Source organism: Scyliorhinus canicula, chromosome 9, assembly GCF_902713615.1.
Source record: "Scyliorhinus canicula chromosome 9, sScyCan1.1, whole genome shotgun sequence".
Taxonomy (NCBI): Eukaryota; Metazoa; Chordata; class Chondrichthyes; order Carcharhiniformes; family Scyliorhinidae; genus Scyliorhinus; species Scyliorhinus canicula.
In genome coordinates, this window is record NC_052154.1 from 63,237,091 (window position 1) to 63,255,469 (window position 18,379).

Genomic DNA, 18,379 nt, shown 5'->3' on the forward strand with positions numbered 1-18,379 from the left:
CGGGATTCTCCGTCCCATTGCACCTGGATTATCCGTCCCACCAAATGGCCAATGGGGTTTGCCATTGTTGGTAGCCCCACACCATTGTGAAATCCCTGGGCATGGGTATGTTGCCGGCACAACAGAGAATCCCGTCAGCGGAGAATCCAGCCCATAGATGTTTTGGGGAAAGAGTGAAGGCCGTTTCCCGGTTGTGGAGTACACTTTGTTGGAGCAACTGCTGCTTCCGGGTTAGCTGGGGGAGGGTAGGATTAGAGATATATACACGTGGTTGGGGGAGCAAGGTGGGGTGCAAGTGGTGAGGATCAAGACCAAATGGGAGGAGGAGTGGGTGGGGGGAATAGTTTGGGGGCTGTGGTGTGAGGTGATGCGGAATGTGAACTCAACCTCCTCCTGCGCGTGGATGAGCTTGATTCAGTTCAAGGTGGTGCATAGGGTGCACATAACCGGACGAGGATGAATGGGTCCTTCCAGTGGGTGACGTATGAGTGCGAGAAGTGTGGGCAGGGGCCGGCGAATCTGTTCTGGGTTGGGAGAAGCTGGCGAGCTACTGGGACTATCTAAGATAGGGGGGGGTGGAAGTCAAGTCGGACCAAATGGTGGCGATTTTTTGGGGTATCATAAGTGCTGGAGCTTCTGGAGGGGAAGCGGGCCGATGTTATGGCCATCATCTCTCTAATTGCTCGACGAAAGATTGAAGGTCGGATACGCCTCCAGGGGGTGGCGGCTTGGCTGGGAATTGTACGACTTTCTCAGGTTGGAGAAGATTAAGTTTGAGTTGAGGAGGTTAGCGGAGGGCTTTGTTGCGGTGGGAGTTGTTCATGACTCTGTTTGAGGAATTGTTTGTTGCTGGGTGTGGTGAAGGGGAGGGGATAAAAAGGTACAAAACTGTACAAACCGTGGGCTGTTATTGCGTGGTGTGTGTATTTTATATTTCGCTGTTTTTACATGCTTGGAATAAAGTACCTTTTAAAAAGAAAGAAGTTCTTGAGCCATTGTCATTTGAAGTGTTTAATGATTCCCTGTCCTGGGGATTGCTGCATGAGACCCTCAGTCAAGCTTCCATTTCCCTGCTCTGCAAAAAGGCAAAGACCCGACAGTGTGGTTCGTATCACCCTTTATCACTCTTAAATGCGGACGTCAAGCTACTCGCTAAAGTGATGGTGCTGCAGTTGGAGTCTTGCCTCCCAAATATAATTTTGGAGGATCAAACAGGCTTTGTGAAGGGACGACAGTTGTCAGCCAATATACATCACCTGTTAAATGTTATCCTTGCTCCCTCCCCAGTATCCGAGCAGTGGTGATAGTTTCTCTGGATGTTGAAAAGGCATTTGATAAAGAAGAATGGGAGTATTCATTTGAGATACTTAGAAGGTTTGGATTTGGTCATAAATTTGCATCCTGGATTTGTCTGTTCTATCATAGAATCATAGAATTTACAGTGCAGAAGGAGGCCATTAGCCCATCAAGTCTGCACCGGCCCTTGGAGAGAGCACCCTACCCAAGTCCACACCTCCAGCCTATCTCGGTAACCCAGTAACCCCGCCCCACCTTTTTGGACACTAAGGGGCAATTTATCATGGCCAATCCACATAACCTGCACATCTTTGGATTGTGGGAGGAAACCGGAGCACCCGGAGGAAACCCACGCAGACACGGGGAGAACGTGCAGCCAGTGACCCAAGGTGGGAATCGAACCTGGGACCCTAGAGCTATGAAAGAACTATGCTAACCACTGTGCTACCCATCTAATGCCCCTACTCCTAGTGTTCATACGAACTCACTGACTATTTTCCCTGGAATAGGAGCACTAGGCAGGGCTGCCCATTTCTTCCACTCTTGTTTGCCCCGGCAATAGAGCCGCTCTCTATAGCGTTGAGGTCCTCAAACCAGTGGAAGGGGTTTTTTTTGAATGGGGTGGAGCATTGGGTGTCTCTTTATGAGGTTGGCCTATTTCTTTATATTACGGACCCAGCCACCACCATAGATGGCACAATGAAGCTGCTAACGCCAGCTTCTTCTCAGGGTGTAAATTGAATTGAGGTAAGAGTGAATGTTGCCAAGTTACCAAACCCCCCCCCCCCCCCCCCCCCCCCCGGAAAGTGAGCCCAATTATCTTTTCGCCTTTCTTAGACATGTTTTCGCTATCTAGGGGTCTGGGTGGCCCATAACTGGGCCTCACTTCATAAATTGAACTACACAAGTCTGGTTAATTGCATCAAAACAGATTTGCAGAGGTCAAATAGCCTTCCTCTGTCCTTGGCGGCTAGGGTTCAGACTATTAAAATGAATGCGCTCCCGAGGTTTTTCTTTTTCTTTCAGTGTCTTCACATTTTTCTCCCTAAACCCATTTTTATCAAGGCCAATAAATTGATTTCCTCTTTTATTTGGGCGGGTAAGAATCCTAGAATCTGCAGAGTTGTGCTACAAAGGGGCAGACAGTCAGGGGGCTTGGCCCTCCCCAATCTATTGTTCTATTGCTGGGCTGCTAATATTCAAAAATACTCAAGTGGATTAGTGATCCTGAATCTATTTGGGGACAGATGGAGGTTCAGTCCTGCTCTACCTCTATACTTCTTGGCATCATCACTGCACATTGCCTTCTTCTCCCGCCAGATTTTCCTCAAAACTAGTGGTGGTCTCCTCTCTTAGGATTTGCAAACAGTTTAGACAACAGTTTAAGCCCCTTTCCCTTTCTTCACTGAGCCCCTATTTGCAACAATCACCTTTTCCTGCCACCTGGGTTGGGACCCAACATTTAAATCTTGGGAAGTGAAGGGCATGGAGTGGTTTGGGGACTTGTTTGTCGAGGGAAGTTGTGCCAGTTTTAGGGAGTTCGTTGATAAATTCCAGGTTCCCAACTCCAGCTTGTTTCAGTATTTTCAAATTTGCGATTTTTTGCATGAGGCTTTTCCTTCCTTTCCTCTGGCACCACCTTCTTCCTTGATGAGGAGGATTCTGTCCCTGGCTCGGCCTGGCAAGGGGTCTATTTAGGATCTGTGGTCATATTCTTTCATCGGATTCTGCTCCGTTAAGTGGTGTGAGGATGAAATGTGAAAGTGAATTAGGCCCCATTCTTACTGATGGGGTTTAGAGCGAGGCCCTTCACAGGGTTAACTCCAGTTCATCGTCTGGCCGGCTGAGCCTGATTCAATTTAAGGTCCTTCACAGGACGCACTTGATTAGGGCAAGGATGAGTGGATCTTTTCCAAATGTAGAGGATAGGTGTGATTGCATGTTGCTTGATCCGGCTCACCACACGCATACGTTCTGATCCTGCCCCAAACTCGTAGGTTTCTGGGCTTCATTCTTTAGTACCATGTTGGAGATAGTCCATGTAGATTTAGATCTGTGTCCGTTGGTGGCCATATTTGATATGTTGGATTCGCCGGTGAATCAGTCTGGGGTAGAGGCGGACATTGTTGCTTTTGCCTCGCTAATAGCCCGGAGGCAAATATTGTTGGTTGGTGGTCTCCCACCGCACCCAGTGCCTCTGTTTGCTTGGGCGACTTGAGGCCATTTCTGCATTTGGAAAAGGTCAAATCACCACCAGGGGTCAGGGGAGAGATTCTATCTAAGATGACAACCATTTATTTCTTTTTTAAGGAGTTAGTCACTGTCAGTTATTAGTGGGTTTAGGTTTAGTATTCAAGTTAATTATGGGTTGTGTGTTTTTGTTTTACCGTTATATTTTATTGTGGCCTTTTTTCCCTTACTCGTTTGTATTCTTTTGTTCTGGTTTGTATTGATTATTATGAAAAAAATGTAATAAACATTTTAAAAAAAAATTATTATCCAAATGCCTTTATGACCAGGGAAGGAATGATCTCCAACTTTTACAACTGTGTGTGGATGTGACTGTACTTCCCCAGACATACCAGCAAGTTTTTATTAATTTTTAATTTAACAAAAAAACTTGAGTATCCAATTCATTTTTTTTTCCAATTAAGGGGCAATTTAATGTGGCCAATCCACCTACCCTGCACCTCTTTGGGCTGTGGGGGTGAGATCCCCATAGACATGGGGAGAATGTGCAAACTCCACACGGACAGTGACCCAGGGCCGGGATCGAACCCGGGTCCTCAGCGCCACAAGGCAGCAGTGGTCACCACTGCACCACCGTGCTGCCCCACGTTTTTATTAATAATCCCTAATTACATTGCATAGTTACGGTCTAGTCTTAATAAGGTGAGAAATATTTGCAAATAACTCTGCAGTTACTCTGTAAATGTCCTAGACCACACTCACATTTATCATAAATCATTAATCAAAGGATTTACATCACCTGTTTTTCAGCGAGAATTGCTCGCCCCAATAGTTGATCCTCCAGACCTTTAATGGTGACAGTGAAGTCAATAATTGAAGTCCGGGCACTTATCTCTGGAGTATAAGCAGGATTTGCCAGTTTTGTTGTCACGTACAGTCTAAAACCACTCATGACATCCATCTCCTTATCTCCTATCTTTACCTGCAGAAAATACATCAATGATTCTGGGCAATAAATGCTGATCTTGCAAACAATGCCTGAATCCCAAGCCTAATATTTTAATATATACAACTTGGACAAGTCTACAATATAAATATCTAATTTTATTTGTCATTTATATACACAGAGAATACTACTTAAATATTTAGAAATTACCTTATGTGTGGACCCAGTTTTGATGAAGTTTTTCTCCAGTACATTGTCCAATGCTGGGTCAAGTTCTTCCCCTACATCCTCAATTAATAATGGTCTTCCCAGTGAAAGGCAGTCTTCTAAGTGATTTCGAAAGTACTTATGATTTAATGATGTTACCTATAAAAAAGAGGGGAAACTTCTACTGCATTACATGACACATTACATTTATATGAATATATGTTTTATATTCTAGAAAATGTTCATTTATAGAAGATAAATTAAATGGAACAATATAAAACTATTAGAATTGTTAGTTGTTCTTTATAGTCGGGCTTGCAATTCTGATATCTCTTTTCTGGCCCTATGGGGATCTTGTGGCGGAGTGGGTAACGTCCCTGCCTCTGATGTAAAAGCTCTGTGTTCGAGCCACCCATGACTTGATGGTCAAGGAAGGTAAGTTCATAACGTGGTCAAAAAGGTTGAGTGTCAACCTGTAAATTCTTCTAACACGCCAATGGCAGGCAGTAAGAGGAGAAGAGACTATGTGCCTCTGGTGACAGCCGAGCGACCTGATCCAGAATGACTAATTATGGGAATGGATGAAAGTCTGCCTAAGTGCACCATAAGGTGTGGGAAGAGAATTGGAATTTTCTGTATCTACTATAATCAGCAGATTTAAATTCCAAAATTACCTTTCTGCTCTTTATCTGTTCTTTCATCTCTGTCCAACATTGCTGTAGATTTCTAGCTCTCCTTCCTCCTCTACTTTGTACTTCACTTCTGAAGTGGTCTTGGACCTGATTGTCCATGGTGCTCCATCACCAACTGGCAAACAGTACCAGGACCAATGGGTTCCTCCATTTCCTTCTCCTCTTTCCCCCAAATAGTTGCTCATGATTAACCTACTGACAAAGTTCTGATGAAATGCCTGATGTTACCAGGCAATTTAAGTGTCAGGCTGTTCGGTGTCTACATTTCTGAATAAAAGTCAGTATTGTTGCAGCCCAGCTGCCTGGTTACGTCATTCCTTTAATTATTCAAAATTCATTTGAAAAATATTCATGTCTACTTCAGTTGCATCGCATAGAATTATCACGGTATTGTGCGATGACCTGAGTGTCATGCTGAAAAATGGTGCAAGATGATCTTCAAGTACTGTAACCATATATTTATCACAATAGTTTATGTCCACTACCTGAAGTTCACTCTTAGCTTCTTTGTTCTTTATCCAGATCTTCCCCTGAGCCTGAGGATCAATCAAGAGTGGGAAGCGAGCTGCTTTTACAACAATGATTCCATTTTGTATTGAGAGGTCATCATTAGGAAGACCTTGTAAGTTCCACTCTCCAACTGTGGGCCCATCAATAAGTATCTCTGAGACATCCAGATTTATGGTGAATGGAATTTCATGCGCTATTATTTCTTTCTGCCATTTGTTCAATAATAGATTTCTAAATTCCTGGTTGAAGGGGCCTGCGTAGGACAGGAAAGCTGTAGCCAGCAAAACATTCCCTGCAACAAGCATAAGGACAAAAAAGCATAGAATGTGAATAAGCTATTCAGTCTATAAATCTAGCACAGAATGAGAAAAGGCTATTGAGGGTCAGGTCTTCCGGCTGTTCCCATCGGTGGGATCTTCTTTTCCTGCCAACAGTGCACCCCTGTGGCTTTTTTCCTGGTGGCGTGGGGTGGATTCAATGGGAATTCCTATTGAGAGTGGCGGGCTCCCTCCCACCACCGAGAAACACACCGCGAGGAGCCCCGAGAATCTCTAAAGCTCACTCCTTCCACAGACAAATCTCCTCAATGTTGAAGTCTATTCACTTCTTTCCTTTAACGTGTCTGTTGCAAGGGGCAAACAGAGGAAGACCAGCTAAAATCTGACTAAGTAAAAGATTATCAGAGGAAAAGGCTGATATCAGCCTTACACAGAACCAAAAGAATACCATCTTCAATAAAGAATGATTGGCAAATCTTTTTCCATTTCTTCACACAATGTCATTTATTTTTGTACTCAGCATCGCAAAGGTTGTGTGATATCCACATGGTGAAAGTAATGCACAATTCTTCTATTTAAACAGTTTACCGAGAAACAGTGCCCCAGATTGTAGTTTATCCACTATTACGCTATTCGGTCTTACATAGAAACATACATAAAAAATAGAACCAGGAGGGGCCATTCGGCCCTTTGAGCCTTATCCGCCGTTCATTGTGATCATGGCTGATCATCAAGTTCAATACCCTGATCCTTCGTGTTAGAACAACAACTTGGATTTATATGTCCTTAATATAGTAAGGTGTCCTGAGGTGCTTCAGGGTTGTGTCATCAAACCAATGAGCCATGTCAGGTGGTATTAGGACAGATGGATCATAGAAACAGGTTATAAGGACATCTTAAAGGAGGAGAGAGATGCAGAAGCGGAGAGGAGAATAGCATGGGAAGTTGGTTAGTCACTGGGGTGGGAGAGTCCCATGGGAGAGCCAATTTGGATCTTTACAATCATTACCCAGAAGATAGAAGAAATTTTAATTCTTCTAACTTTTTCTGCGTAACCATTAGTATTGCGCTGTCAGAGCCAGCCAAAGTTTACAATTTAAATTGCCTTTTTGAATGGTTCCCAACACAGGGCAATTGCCCAGAGGAAGTTTGTATTTTTGGGCAATTGCCGTGCAAATGCTTACCTGTGAAGCTTCAACAGGGTTTCCCCTGTGTATCTCTGGGGAACCACCAAAATCCGAGGCTGAGGAACTCAGAAATGATGGCCCAGAGTGATTCTGGAAAAGTTCAATTGTAACACTGGAATATGATTTCAATTTGGCCTGATATGTTCATCATCATAATTTCTGATTATTTATCAGTTTTCATGAGTTAGGTACGTTGAGGTTAGTAAAAGGAATAAAAAGAACATTTTAATAGGATAGGACAATTACTTTGTTGCTGCTTACCTACAAGTCTTTTCTCATCAGCAGCAAATTCTTTGCTTTGTTCAGTCCAACGTTCTTTCTCATCTGACAAACCATCAATTAGACTTGAAGCCATTTTCATCTTCTGTCGGCAGCGCTCAGCATCCTCCAATAACGTCTGAAAATCAGGTATTGAAATTGTATCATTATTCAAAATAACTATTAACCTCCCTTTACTCTCTAAATCCATTCACTGAATATGGCAAAGTCAGGGATTACCTAATAAAGTTGGGTAATCCAATTTACTATGTCAAACTTTACACCAAATACCCCTTTTTGCGCAATGATTACTTTTCCTGAGACAGCAATCTTGGTTAAACAACTTCTTTTGTCGAACATGCAAATTGGAAGCAGAAGTAGATCACTCAGCCCCTCAAGTCTGCTCCGCCATTTAATGAGGTAATGGCTGATTTGATTGTAACCTCAACTCCATACTTTCACTTACCCCCGATAACCTTTCATTCCCTTGCTCATCAAAAATCTATCTAGCGCTGCCTTAAAAATATTCAAAGACTCTGGGCAGGATTCTCCAATAATGGGGCTATGTCTCCACTCCAGCATCAAAACGCCTGAAGAAAGTCCAGAGTGATTTTCCAACCTGAAGGGGGCTAGCAGGGCCCCGGAGTACTCCTCGCAGCTCTGCCTGCCAATATAGGGCCCTGCACCTCTGGTCGGGAGTCCGCGCATGCGCACGGCGGAGGTGGCCTCGCGTGACATGGTGCACCCACAACGCGGAGCGACCCCGAAAATATAGCCCCCCCCCCACCGAGATTGTGCACGTCCGCGGATCAGTGGCCCCCAATCGCTAGCCTGGCCGTCCGTGAGGCCCACCCCCGGTGAAGGATCCCCCCCCCCCCGTCCCCACCCCCCACCAAGGCGGACACGGACTGACTCCGCAGCCGCCTCCGGCCGTTCCTGACAGGCAAAACATGTTTAGAACCATGCTGTCAGGAACTCGGCCAGTTGTCGTCGGAGAATCATCCACGTAGACTGCATGCGCGTGATTCACAACGATTCTCTGGAGACCTAAGAATCGCGGGAGCGGCGTCGCGCCGGTTTTCGGCATCAACGGCGTCTCCGCCCCGCACCGATCGGGATTTCGGTGCGCAGCCTCAGAGAATTCCACCCTCTGTTTTCACTGCCTTTTGAGGAAGAAAGTTGCAAAGACTGACAACCCTCAGAGAAAAAATGCCTCCTCATTTCCATTTTAAATGGGCGACCCATTCTTTTTTTAAACAGAGACCCCCGAGTTCTAGATTGTCCCACAAGAGGAAACATCCTCTTCGCATCCACCTTGTCAAGACCCTTCAGGATTTTATATATTCGAATCAAGTCATCTTTTACTCTTCTAAACTCCATTGGATATGAACTGGGCCTGTGTAACCATTTCTCATAAGACAACCTGCCCATTCTAGGTATTAGCCTGGTAAATCTTTTATGAACATGTATGCACATCCTTCCTTAAATAAGGAAACCAATATTGTTCAGTACTCCAGATATGGTCTCACACACTCTAAAAACTGAAGCATAATCTCCCTATTTTTGTGTTCAATCCCTGCGTAATAAACAGTAACATTCTATTAGCTTTCTTAATTATTTGCTGTACCTCATTACTAACCGTTTGCTATTCATGCACTAGAATACCTAGATATGTCTGTATCTCAGAGCTCAGCTAATGTGCTTCTTTTTTATTTTTCATTCCACAATACTCAATTTCACATTTTACCACATTATACTCCATTTGCCAGACATTTGCCCACTCACTTAACCTACCAACATCCCTTTGTAACCTTCCCATGTCCTATTCACACCTTACTTTCCGATTTATTCGTAAATTTAGCAACCATGCCTTCAGTCCCTTCATCCAAGTCATTTATATAAATTGTAAAAGGTTGAGACCCCAGCACTGACCCCTGTGACAAACCCCCAAATCTTGCCAACCAGAAAATGACTCCTTTATGCCTTCTCTCTGTTTTGTGATAGCTAGCTAATCTTCTATCCACAGGGGCAAATATATTACCCCCTACACAGTGAGCTTTTACTTTGCACAATAACCTTTGATGTGAATAAAGGAGTTATATTTGCTATTTTCGAATCTAATGGAATCTTCCTCGAATCGAGGGAGTTTTGGAAAATTGTTAAAATCCAAGAACCATACATATCTCTCATCAATTCTTTTAAAACCCGAGGATGAAGTCCATCAGGATCTGGCAACATGTCGGCCTGCAACTCCAGCAATTTTCTCAGCCCCAGTACCCTGGTGGTTGTAAGTTTCTTGAGTTCCTCCCTCCTTAACCCTTCCTGATTTACAGTTATTTCTGGATGTTACTTGTTTCCTCTATAATGAAGACTGGTTTTGGGCACATTTGGCAAGGCGTTTCGCGATGGCCACATTGGTGAGTTCACAGCCCGTAATCAATGGCATCTAGTGCCAAAAATGAGCCCCCATAGGATTCTTGACGTTACTAGCTCCTTCGCCGTATGATTTGACCGACTCGCACCTCAGCAGCTCACCACTAACAAGGGGGAGCTGCTTTAAAGTGCTCCCTCACCACTCACTCCCAGTCAACACACAAGCGTGGCAGTGCGCGAAACTGCATCCCACTTTGGGGATGCCGATCTCACAAGGCTTCTCGGTGACGTGGATGAGAGGCGGGGCACACTGTTCCCCTGAGGGGATTGGAGGACCAGTAGCAGGATCAGCAGTGCACACTGCTGGGGAAGAGTGACAGTGGCTGTCAGTTCTGGCAGCATGACAAGGAGGACCACCGTCCAATGTCAGAAAAAGACAAATAACCTCTAACGAGCTGCAAGGGTAAGTTACCACCTCTCTTCTGACATCAGTTCCGCCACTCACCCCTTAAATTCCCAAACCACCCCGCTCCAATCTACTGGCAGAGAGCTCGCACCATCCCCACATCCAATCTTCGGGTTTTTTCCTCAGAAGCCCCTGGTACCTGATGTGTTATCTGTGTTGGTCTAACATCGACTGCAACTGGGTGCAGTAAAACGAGAAACAGGCTTCGACACAAGAGATGGTCCAACACTGTTTTATTGAACCTATTGATTGCTGTACATAATCTGCTGTGGGTTGACACTCTATTAATCTAACTGATAACCACGTACTGGTTTGACCAGACTAGCTCTCTATCACATGGTGATGATGTTCATTGGCCTATGCACTGCGACTATCTCCATAGCTGTGTCCTGTGAGAGAGGGAGAGCCTTAATGCCCTGTGGGCTTTATAGTGGGGTGTCCTGTCTGGTGATTGTTTGTTCCGTGTCGTGTGTGTTCATTGATTATCCTGTGTGTCAATCACTGCCTGTCTGCATCTCATGATATGCATGAGTGGATATTATGACAGCACCCATCAGAACAACCACATCATGCCACCTGCTATAGACCAGATCCTCAATGACCCATCATGTGTGTGGCTCGCAATGCCCTCTCTTTGTCCCTGCAGAAGAAGATAGCCCATAATAAGTGGGAAAGGGCCAAGATGGGGGGGGGGGGGGGGCGGAATCCTGGAGGTTTAAATCCTCACCCCGTATGAGGAACAGGCCCTGGAGATCATGGGTTGACCGATGAGAGATCAGTCACCGACAGCGAGGTTGGCCTGCGCCAGAGAGATGAGGGTTCATTGCCACAGATGACCTGTCTCAAGTGAGTTGTTCATGTCAGACAAAATAATCCTTCCTTCTCACTGACCACCTGGGCATTGTCTCACAGGATCTTCACCTGATGAGGCCAGGCCAATTGGAGTCACACCCCAAACCTCCCCCCCCCCCCCCCCCCCCAAGAGAACACCCCGGAGGAGAGCTCTGAGACGACCACTGTTGAAGTGTCACAGCTATCACCCACACCTTCCACCAGCACAGAGATACACACCTTAGTGTGGGCGGCATTAGTGGACACGCTTCTGGGGCACAATCTGGTGAGCACATCAGGTGGAGGCAGGAACATCCAAGTTAACCATCCTCCTCCTTGGTGTGTTGCAGTGTCTGGAGATTGGCCTTCAGCTCAATGACTCTGAGCTGAAGCTCCTTGAGCTACAAACACTTATTGCAGGTGTGTCTGCCCTGGATCACATTCAGGAACTCCCACATGCTGCAGCCGTGACACAACACCTTATTATGGGCCAGGGTTTAGAGAACATCAAAGTATATCATGGAGTTCACCTGACCCACAGCTTTTAATAGATTTTGGTTATGGGGAGCACAAGGGCCCACCTTAAAGGTGTGGTGCAACAGAAAGCTAAAGTATTTTTAAACAAAACAATGTTCATTCTATGAATCCAGTTAACATTTTATATACACACAGTAAACATCTCATCAACTACCAACACTGATACCCCCCCCCCCCCCAAAGATACAGTACTCCAAAGGTAACCCTTACTAACTTTTCTAACAACATCCATAAGTCAAAGACCCTTTTTAACAAAGACAGTAGGTTTGCATTCCTTATAGAAACTGGTATCTGGAGGCATTCTTTAGCATGCAGAGAGAGACCAAAATACACATCCTTGGTTTGAATGCAGCTCTCCAACTGAAAGCAAAACTAAAATTCAGAGCCAAAAATAGCTTCCCGCTCAAAACAAAAGTAAAAAGCAAAGCCAGAGCCCAGCTCCACCCATACACTGACATCACTGCAGCCACTTGAGAAGACAAACATTCCTTAAAGTGACATTCCCATGACAACCTATCCTGCCATCCTTAATGTGCTTTAATTAACTATTTCATTGTATTATTCAATTATTTATTTTCCTTTTTTTGTACATTCTATTAAACTTACCACCAGTTCCTGTACTATTTTAAACTTCAGGAATAGAATATACCTTAATCACTTACCAGGTACTCACCAAACAGCTAGCTTATTTACTTGTAGCAGAGCAATAACCAATTCCTACTGGGTAAAAATGTTAGAGAACACAAAAGGAATGGAACATCTCCTTCCTTCACTCATCAAGCTCTCAGGTACACACTCAGCACCAAACTGCACTAATTTGCCAATTCGTCTTTGTTCAGGATACAAACCATAAAGGGTAAATTAATGTGCATCTGTTCAATAATCAGGGAAATTTGTCAAGTAGAAATTGGAAGTCAAATCATTTCAGACTGTTCTCAAGATCACTCACTCCAGTGTTGGTACAGTGCAATACCTCCAGAATTGTAACCTTAATTGACTAGACGTCAGTAGCATTGCAGTTCAGCTGGATGATGTTGTGCCCAGTATTCAAACAGAGTATCTGGTGTGGCATGACATGGATGAAAAGGACACAAGCAAATTTTAAAAATGCAAACAACACCACACAGCCAATGTGCCCCGCTTAAGAAAGGGATTCAAGAGATGGGAAGGGAAATTGGAAAAAGTGAATGTTGAGAAACTGAAAATAATTTTGGCTTTCTCATCTTCCATCCGTTAAAACCAACCAGCAGTAAAACAAGTTGGGGCCCATCAGTATGTGACGAAGGTTGCTTTGTCTTCTTGTAATGTATTTGGTTTCTTGTAATGAGCTTGAGTATTTCCTGTCTAAAATGCATGTTGCAACAGGTGGTATGTTTGAGTCTATCTTTGTCAGTTTTTGTAGTTGCAAAATATGGATCAATAGTTAGTGGTCTATAATCGACCTGAAACACAGGGTCCCAGCCCTCTTTGCTAATTATATGAAAATACTTTGAGGTAGAAATTTGTTTTCAGGATATGACACAAAACAGGCAGGATCGGATCGGCCACCCACTTCTACAAATATAAATGCAAGTTAATTTGTAGCACAGCAAAGTATTGAAAAGAAAATAACTCGGTCAAATAACCAGCAGGTTTGACAATTACCTGCTTCTCTTTCATTGCTTGTTCATATTCGGCCTGCACAATATCAAGCTCAACTTGTTTGGCATCAAGCTCGCACTGAGCCTTCTCCAGATCCTCCATGGCGATGGCCAAGCGACTTTCCTGTATGGTAAGATTTGCCTTGAAGATAACAATTAAAAGCTATTATAGCTGTAACAGTGACGCCAAACATCTGCTAAAGGTCCTAATACAAATTCTAATTAATTATCAGAAATCACATTCAGACAGTATTTACTATTAAAATAAGCATAAGCTAACAATATACACTGCTATGTATGGACAAATTCTACAGCAAATTCAAGCACGGGGCAATTGCATAGATAAATATGAATATCCCAAGGTTTCTGTTTTAGTTGTGCTGCTCCTCAGTTAGCTTTACGAAAGTGGGATTCCATCGGGTGCTTCATCATTGAAATGTATTGAATGATGTGACGTTGCCGTATTTGCCCCTATGTGCGCGGGCAATGCTTCCCAACAGCATATGTTGTTCGATGCCTTGATACACCAAGTTATGGTCCATTATTTTAGGTATAACAGTTTTACTGAAAGTTTAAACATATTCTACAGGGATCCTTTCATTGTACGTTAAAGTGTAACAAACCTTAAGTGGCAACACTTCTTTATTTATTCCATGAAAGTAAGCCATGGCTTGAGTCCAGGAACAAAGACCAGCCACATTACCACAGACTCGTCTGGCAACATTAATGTTGTAATCTGGCATTTCAAAATAGGGACACAGCAGGTCTACAGTCTCCTCATTGATACTGTCCTTGGGAAATTGCTATGAAAACAACATAATTAGTTTGAGAACAGATAATTTCAAAAATATTCAATTAGAAGACAAATTCTCACAGACTACTTTCTGGTCCAGAACAGGTACTAACCTCATTTCTGATACTAGGCTCAAATGAAGTAATAGACAATCGAAGGTAAAGTGAAAGGGGGAAGGAAACAGAGGTCAGGAACCTGTTTCCAGATCGTGAACCTGCCACCCGGGGGAACCGTCGGCAACCTGTGGCTTTCCCTGGGGCAACCAATTAATGGTCAGAGGGCAGGTTTGATGTCCAATTCAGTATGGTGGATCAGCTCTCGTAACTGGAGGGCCAATCAATAGTCTTACAGCTTTAAAGCAGCAGCAGGCTGCAATGGAAGTTAGATGAGAAAAGGCACGTCAAAATGGAGGCACCCTCTCTCAAATATTTTCAAATTTTTATTTTAAAAATAGATTCAGCAGGGGCAGCACGGTGGCGCAGTGGGTAGCACTGCAGCCTCACGGCTCCAAGATCCCAGGTTCGATCTCGGCTTTGGGTCACTGTCCCAGAAACTCCCACAACCCAAGGATGTGCAGGGTAGGTGGATTGGCCATGCTAAATTGCCCCTTAATTGGAAAAATGAATTGGGTACTCTAAATTTATTTTTAAAAATTGATTCAGCAGCCAGACCATTACTGTGGGGGCAGAGGAGTTTTGTCAGCTCCCTACAAGGTGATCTGTGGGGTTCTTGCGCCCACTCAAGCTGAGAAGGTCAGTAAGCCTGCCTGGAATGCTGGCCTTTGGGTGTCCAAACTGGCCCCAACTGCTTACAAGAACCTGGAGGCCAACTGTAAAGATCTGAGCAGCTGGCTAGCCCTGCTGGCCCCAATCCTACCCCTGCAAAAATGGCCCAGAGGCAGGATTGAGGTGGGGAACCGGCATACTAGTCAGCCGGGCTATTTTTAGCTCCCTCCTGTCTCTGATCCCAGCCTGGGACTCTGGCCATTAATCTAGCTCCAGTACCATGCACCATGCTGATGAGCTCTTTATTACCTCATGACATTTAAACACTGGTCTTCACTTTGCATGCACGTAATTAAAGGAATTTAAATCAAATCAAATAACTAATGGACTACAGAAATCAGCCAAAGCCCTGAACTACAGCCAGTGGCGAGCTCTTCATTATCTTCTGACTGAATTGAAAAGCCGAACTACAGCAGACTATATCTTCAATTATAATTGTCTCTGAACAGTTGGTTGGCATGCTACCAGCTCCACTCTTTCCAGATGCTCAGTGCAATGTAACTGCGGGGAAAGAAGAAGCCTCAAGAGGAAAAGGGTTTATTAATTTTTAAAGATGCCTTGATGTATAAAACAATATGCCGTTTTTTGCTTTTCCTGCTCATTACGCCTTTATATATTTGCTAAAAGTCTTCAGGATAAGCAATTTTCTTTGTAATTGTTAAAATTGGGATAGTCATATGGCAGTCCAGAAGTGTATTATTGTTGGAAAAAGAGATATGCTATCAAAGTTTTTTGTTTTGCACTCATCAGGGTAGAATTTTACAATTGTATTTGGTGGAACAATAATTTACACTGAAAGAAAATAGAGTTTTGATTGGTTGGCATTTTGATCATTTTGACTTTGATCGGTGGAGACATTGTCCAGGGGAATGAACCAGTGCATAACTGCTCTCTAAGCTTCTGTTCAGCCTCTGCAAAGGACAAGGCCCTGTGTATAAATATATGTGGCTTCTGGCATGTGTAAGTCACACTGCAATCCCGAATCACAATCTTTCATTGTTTTTCAGTGTAATTATTAGCACAATCTGGATTGTTTAGTGTAATAGCCCTCATGAGGCCCACGGAGATACCCAAATTGATTTCCCTGTGGGACCCGTGGAATACGAGCTAGCCTGCTAGTGGGTGGAAGCCTGACCAGCAGGGGCTCGTTACTCACTATGTAAAAGCTGGCTTGGACAGGGACCAGCATTCTGGTAGTCCAGTTGGAGATTGTGCCATAGCGACCATTTTCTATGACTACAATAAAGATGCGTTTATTCACCTACCAGGGCCTCCGGATCTTCATATTGAGTGATGAGTAATGATTTGATCAGGGTAGACAATAGCCCGCAGGATGGCTTTGGGGTGCCTGATTTCAGCATTGAGCTCACACGGTGAGAATGGCTGGGGCCTATTTGCGAAATTCATGATTAGACCAATCTTAGAATACGTGGAAATGTAGGAATCGCAACGCGTATATTGACCAGTGCATTTAAACATCCATGGTAGACAGTAGTAAAAAAATATTGGCAGATTTTTCAACTCGCACTTTGAGGAAAGGGAGCCCTTTAAGGTGTGTAATGAAGTTCGTATATGCAGCTGGTGATCCAAATATAGCAAACATATCATCTACGTACCAGAAATATGAAAAATGTGTGAGATTATTTGCATATCGCTAATGTGTTTTGCATGCAAACCAGCGAAGATGTTTGCGAGGGCTGGGACTGAGGGTATCCCATGGCAACACTATCTATTTGGGTATACAAGTTTTCTTTTATAAATTTAGAGTACCCAATTAATTTTTTCCAATTAAAGGGGCAATTTAGCATGGCCAATCCACCTATCCTATACATCTTTGGGTTCTGGGGACGAAACCCATGCAGGCACGGGGAGAATGTGAAAACTCCACACGGACAGTGACCCAGAGCCGGGATCAAACCTAGGACCTCGGCGCCGTCAGGTAGCAGGGCTAGCCACTGCGCCACTGTGCTGCCCTGTTTGGGTATATATGTTGTCATTAAAACTGAACTCAACTGCTCAACAGAATTAGCCAATTTATTTGGAATCCCCGCAATATGCATGCATTTGATCAGCTCGCACGCTTTTGGGGATTCAACATCTTCAGTGGATGCTGGTTTGTGGCAGGATAGCTTGGAATAAATGATTTCAAACTCAGAACTTATCCATTTAATGCGGGACGAAGGCACACTAAAATTAAAGCCATGTCCGAAAACAATCCCTCCAACTCAGAGTGCTCATGGTCAGAGAGATTTACTACATAGTTTGGCGATATCATTAATTGCACTGCCAAACGTCTTCCAATTAAGCAGGTTTACGGTGTGGGCATTTTTCAAGTCGGTATTGTTTATGGTGCAGTCATCAATTGAGGTGCTATAATGGCACAAGCAGATCAAATTGAAAAATGAAAGGAATTTACGCACCTCAGACCAAGCGCAGCCTAAATTCGTGACCCTCCTACCAATCTGTTCCATCTTATCTTGCATAAGCACTTGCTCGATTGTAAGGTGTGTCCCAAATTTGAGCAACAGATGAAGCTAACCGTTGCACGCTGCTACCATGCAGTAGTAACACAGGTGGTACTCACCACTAACATGATGCTTCTGCCAAGCCAAAAAGATATTCTGCCCATCACAAAATGAGCAATGTGATCTATGAATTTCAGTGCCGGTGTGATTTTGGACATAGGCTCTACGCCCCAACGATTGGTGGATCGCATCAAACATCATGTCCCTTCAGCTGTTCGCAACTTGCAAAGTATAAGCCTGGCCCAACCAGCCTGTTCCTGCAAAACCCAAAACTTTGGGCGGATTCTCCGTCCCGCCGCACCCGTTTTCTGGTGTGACGCGCCCCTGCTGGCAGTGGGATTCTCTGTCCCAGCAGCCAGCCAATGGTGTTTCCCATTGTGGGCACCCCCACGCCATCGGGAAATCTGCGGGCGTGAATGCGCTGCTGGCATAACGGAGGGTCCCGCCAACGGAGAATCCTGCCCATTGTGTCCAACATGATATGTTATTCCACAATTAGACAACACCCACTAAACCATCCTGATTGTGCTACGAAACATGTTGAAAACAAATTTGAGATTGTCAGTCAGGATTGCAGTGTGGCTTACTTAAACATGCCAGATGCTGCATATATTCGCAACAGGGCCTTGTCCTTTGCAGATAAAACCATTGCATGCTGCATTCTCCAAGGTAACGCCTCCACCAATCTGAGTCCAACTTGCCAACCAATCCGCACTCTCTTCTCATGTTTTTGTTTCAGCAATATAAAAAATAGAGAATATTTCGAATACAGACATAAACTTTTGATCAGGATGAAAGTTTCTAATTTTCCTTGCACCCTTGACTCTTTGCAGAACACACAGCATGTTTCCTGACTGTAGTTGCC

General features: G+C 44.2%; 1 protein-coding gene across 1 annotated transcript in view; it reads right to left on the bottom strand.

Annotated features, from left to right (window-relative positions):
• LOC119971355 (dynein heavy chain 5, axonemal-like) overlaps positions 1–18,379 on the bottom strand; it is a 461,705-nt gene that overhangs the window by 138,972 nt on the left and 304,354 nt on the right. The window contains exons 61-66 of the mRNA XM_038806777.1: positions 14,035–14,214; positions 13,416–13,553; positions 7,568–7,703; positions 5,817–6,133; positions 4,643–4,798; positions 4,286–4,468 (exon numbers count right to left, since the gene is read on the bottom strand). Coding sequence (XP_038662705.1) covers positions 4,286–4,468; positions 4,643–4,798; positions 5,817–6,133; positions 7,568–7,703; positions 13,416–13,553; positions 14,035–14,214 — 1,110 coding nt within the window. The remainder of the gene's footprint in view (positions 1–4,285; positions 4,469–4,642; positions 4,799–5,816; positions 6,134–7,567; positions 7,704–13,415; positions 13,554–14,034; positions 14,215–18,379) is intronic.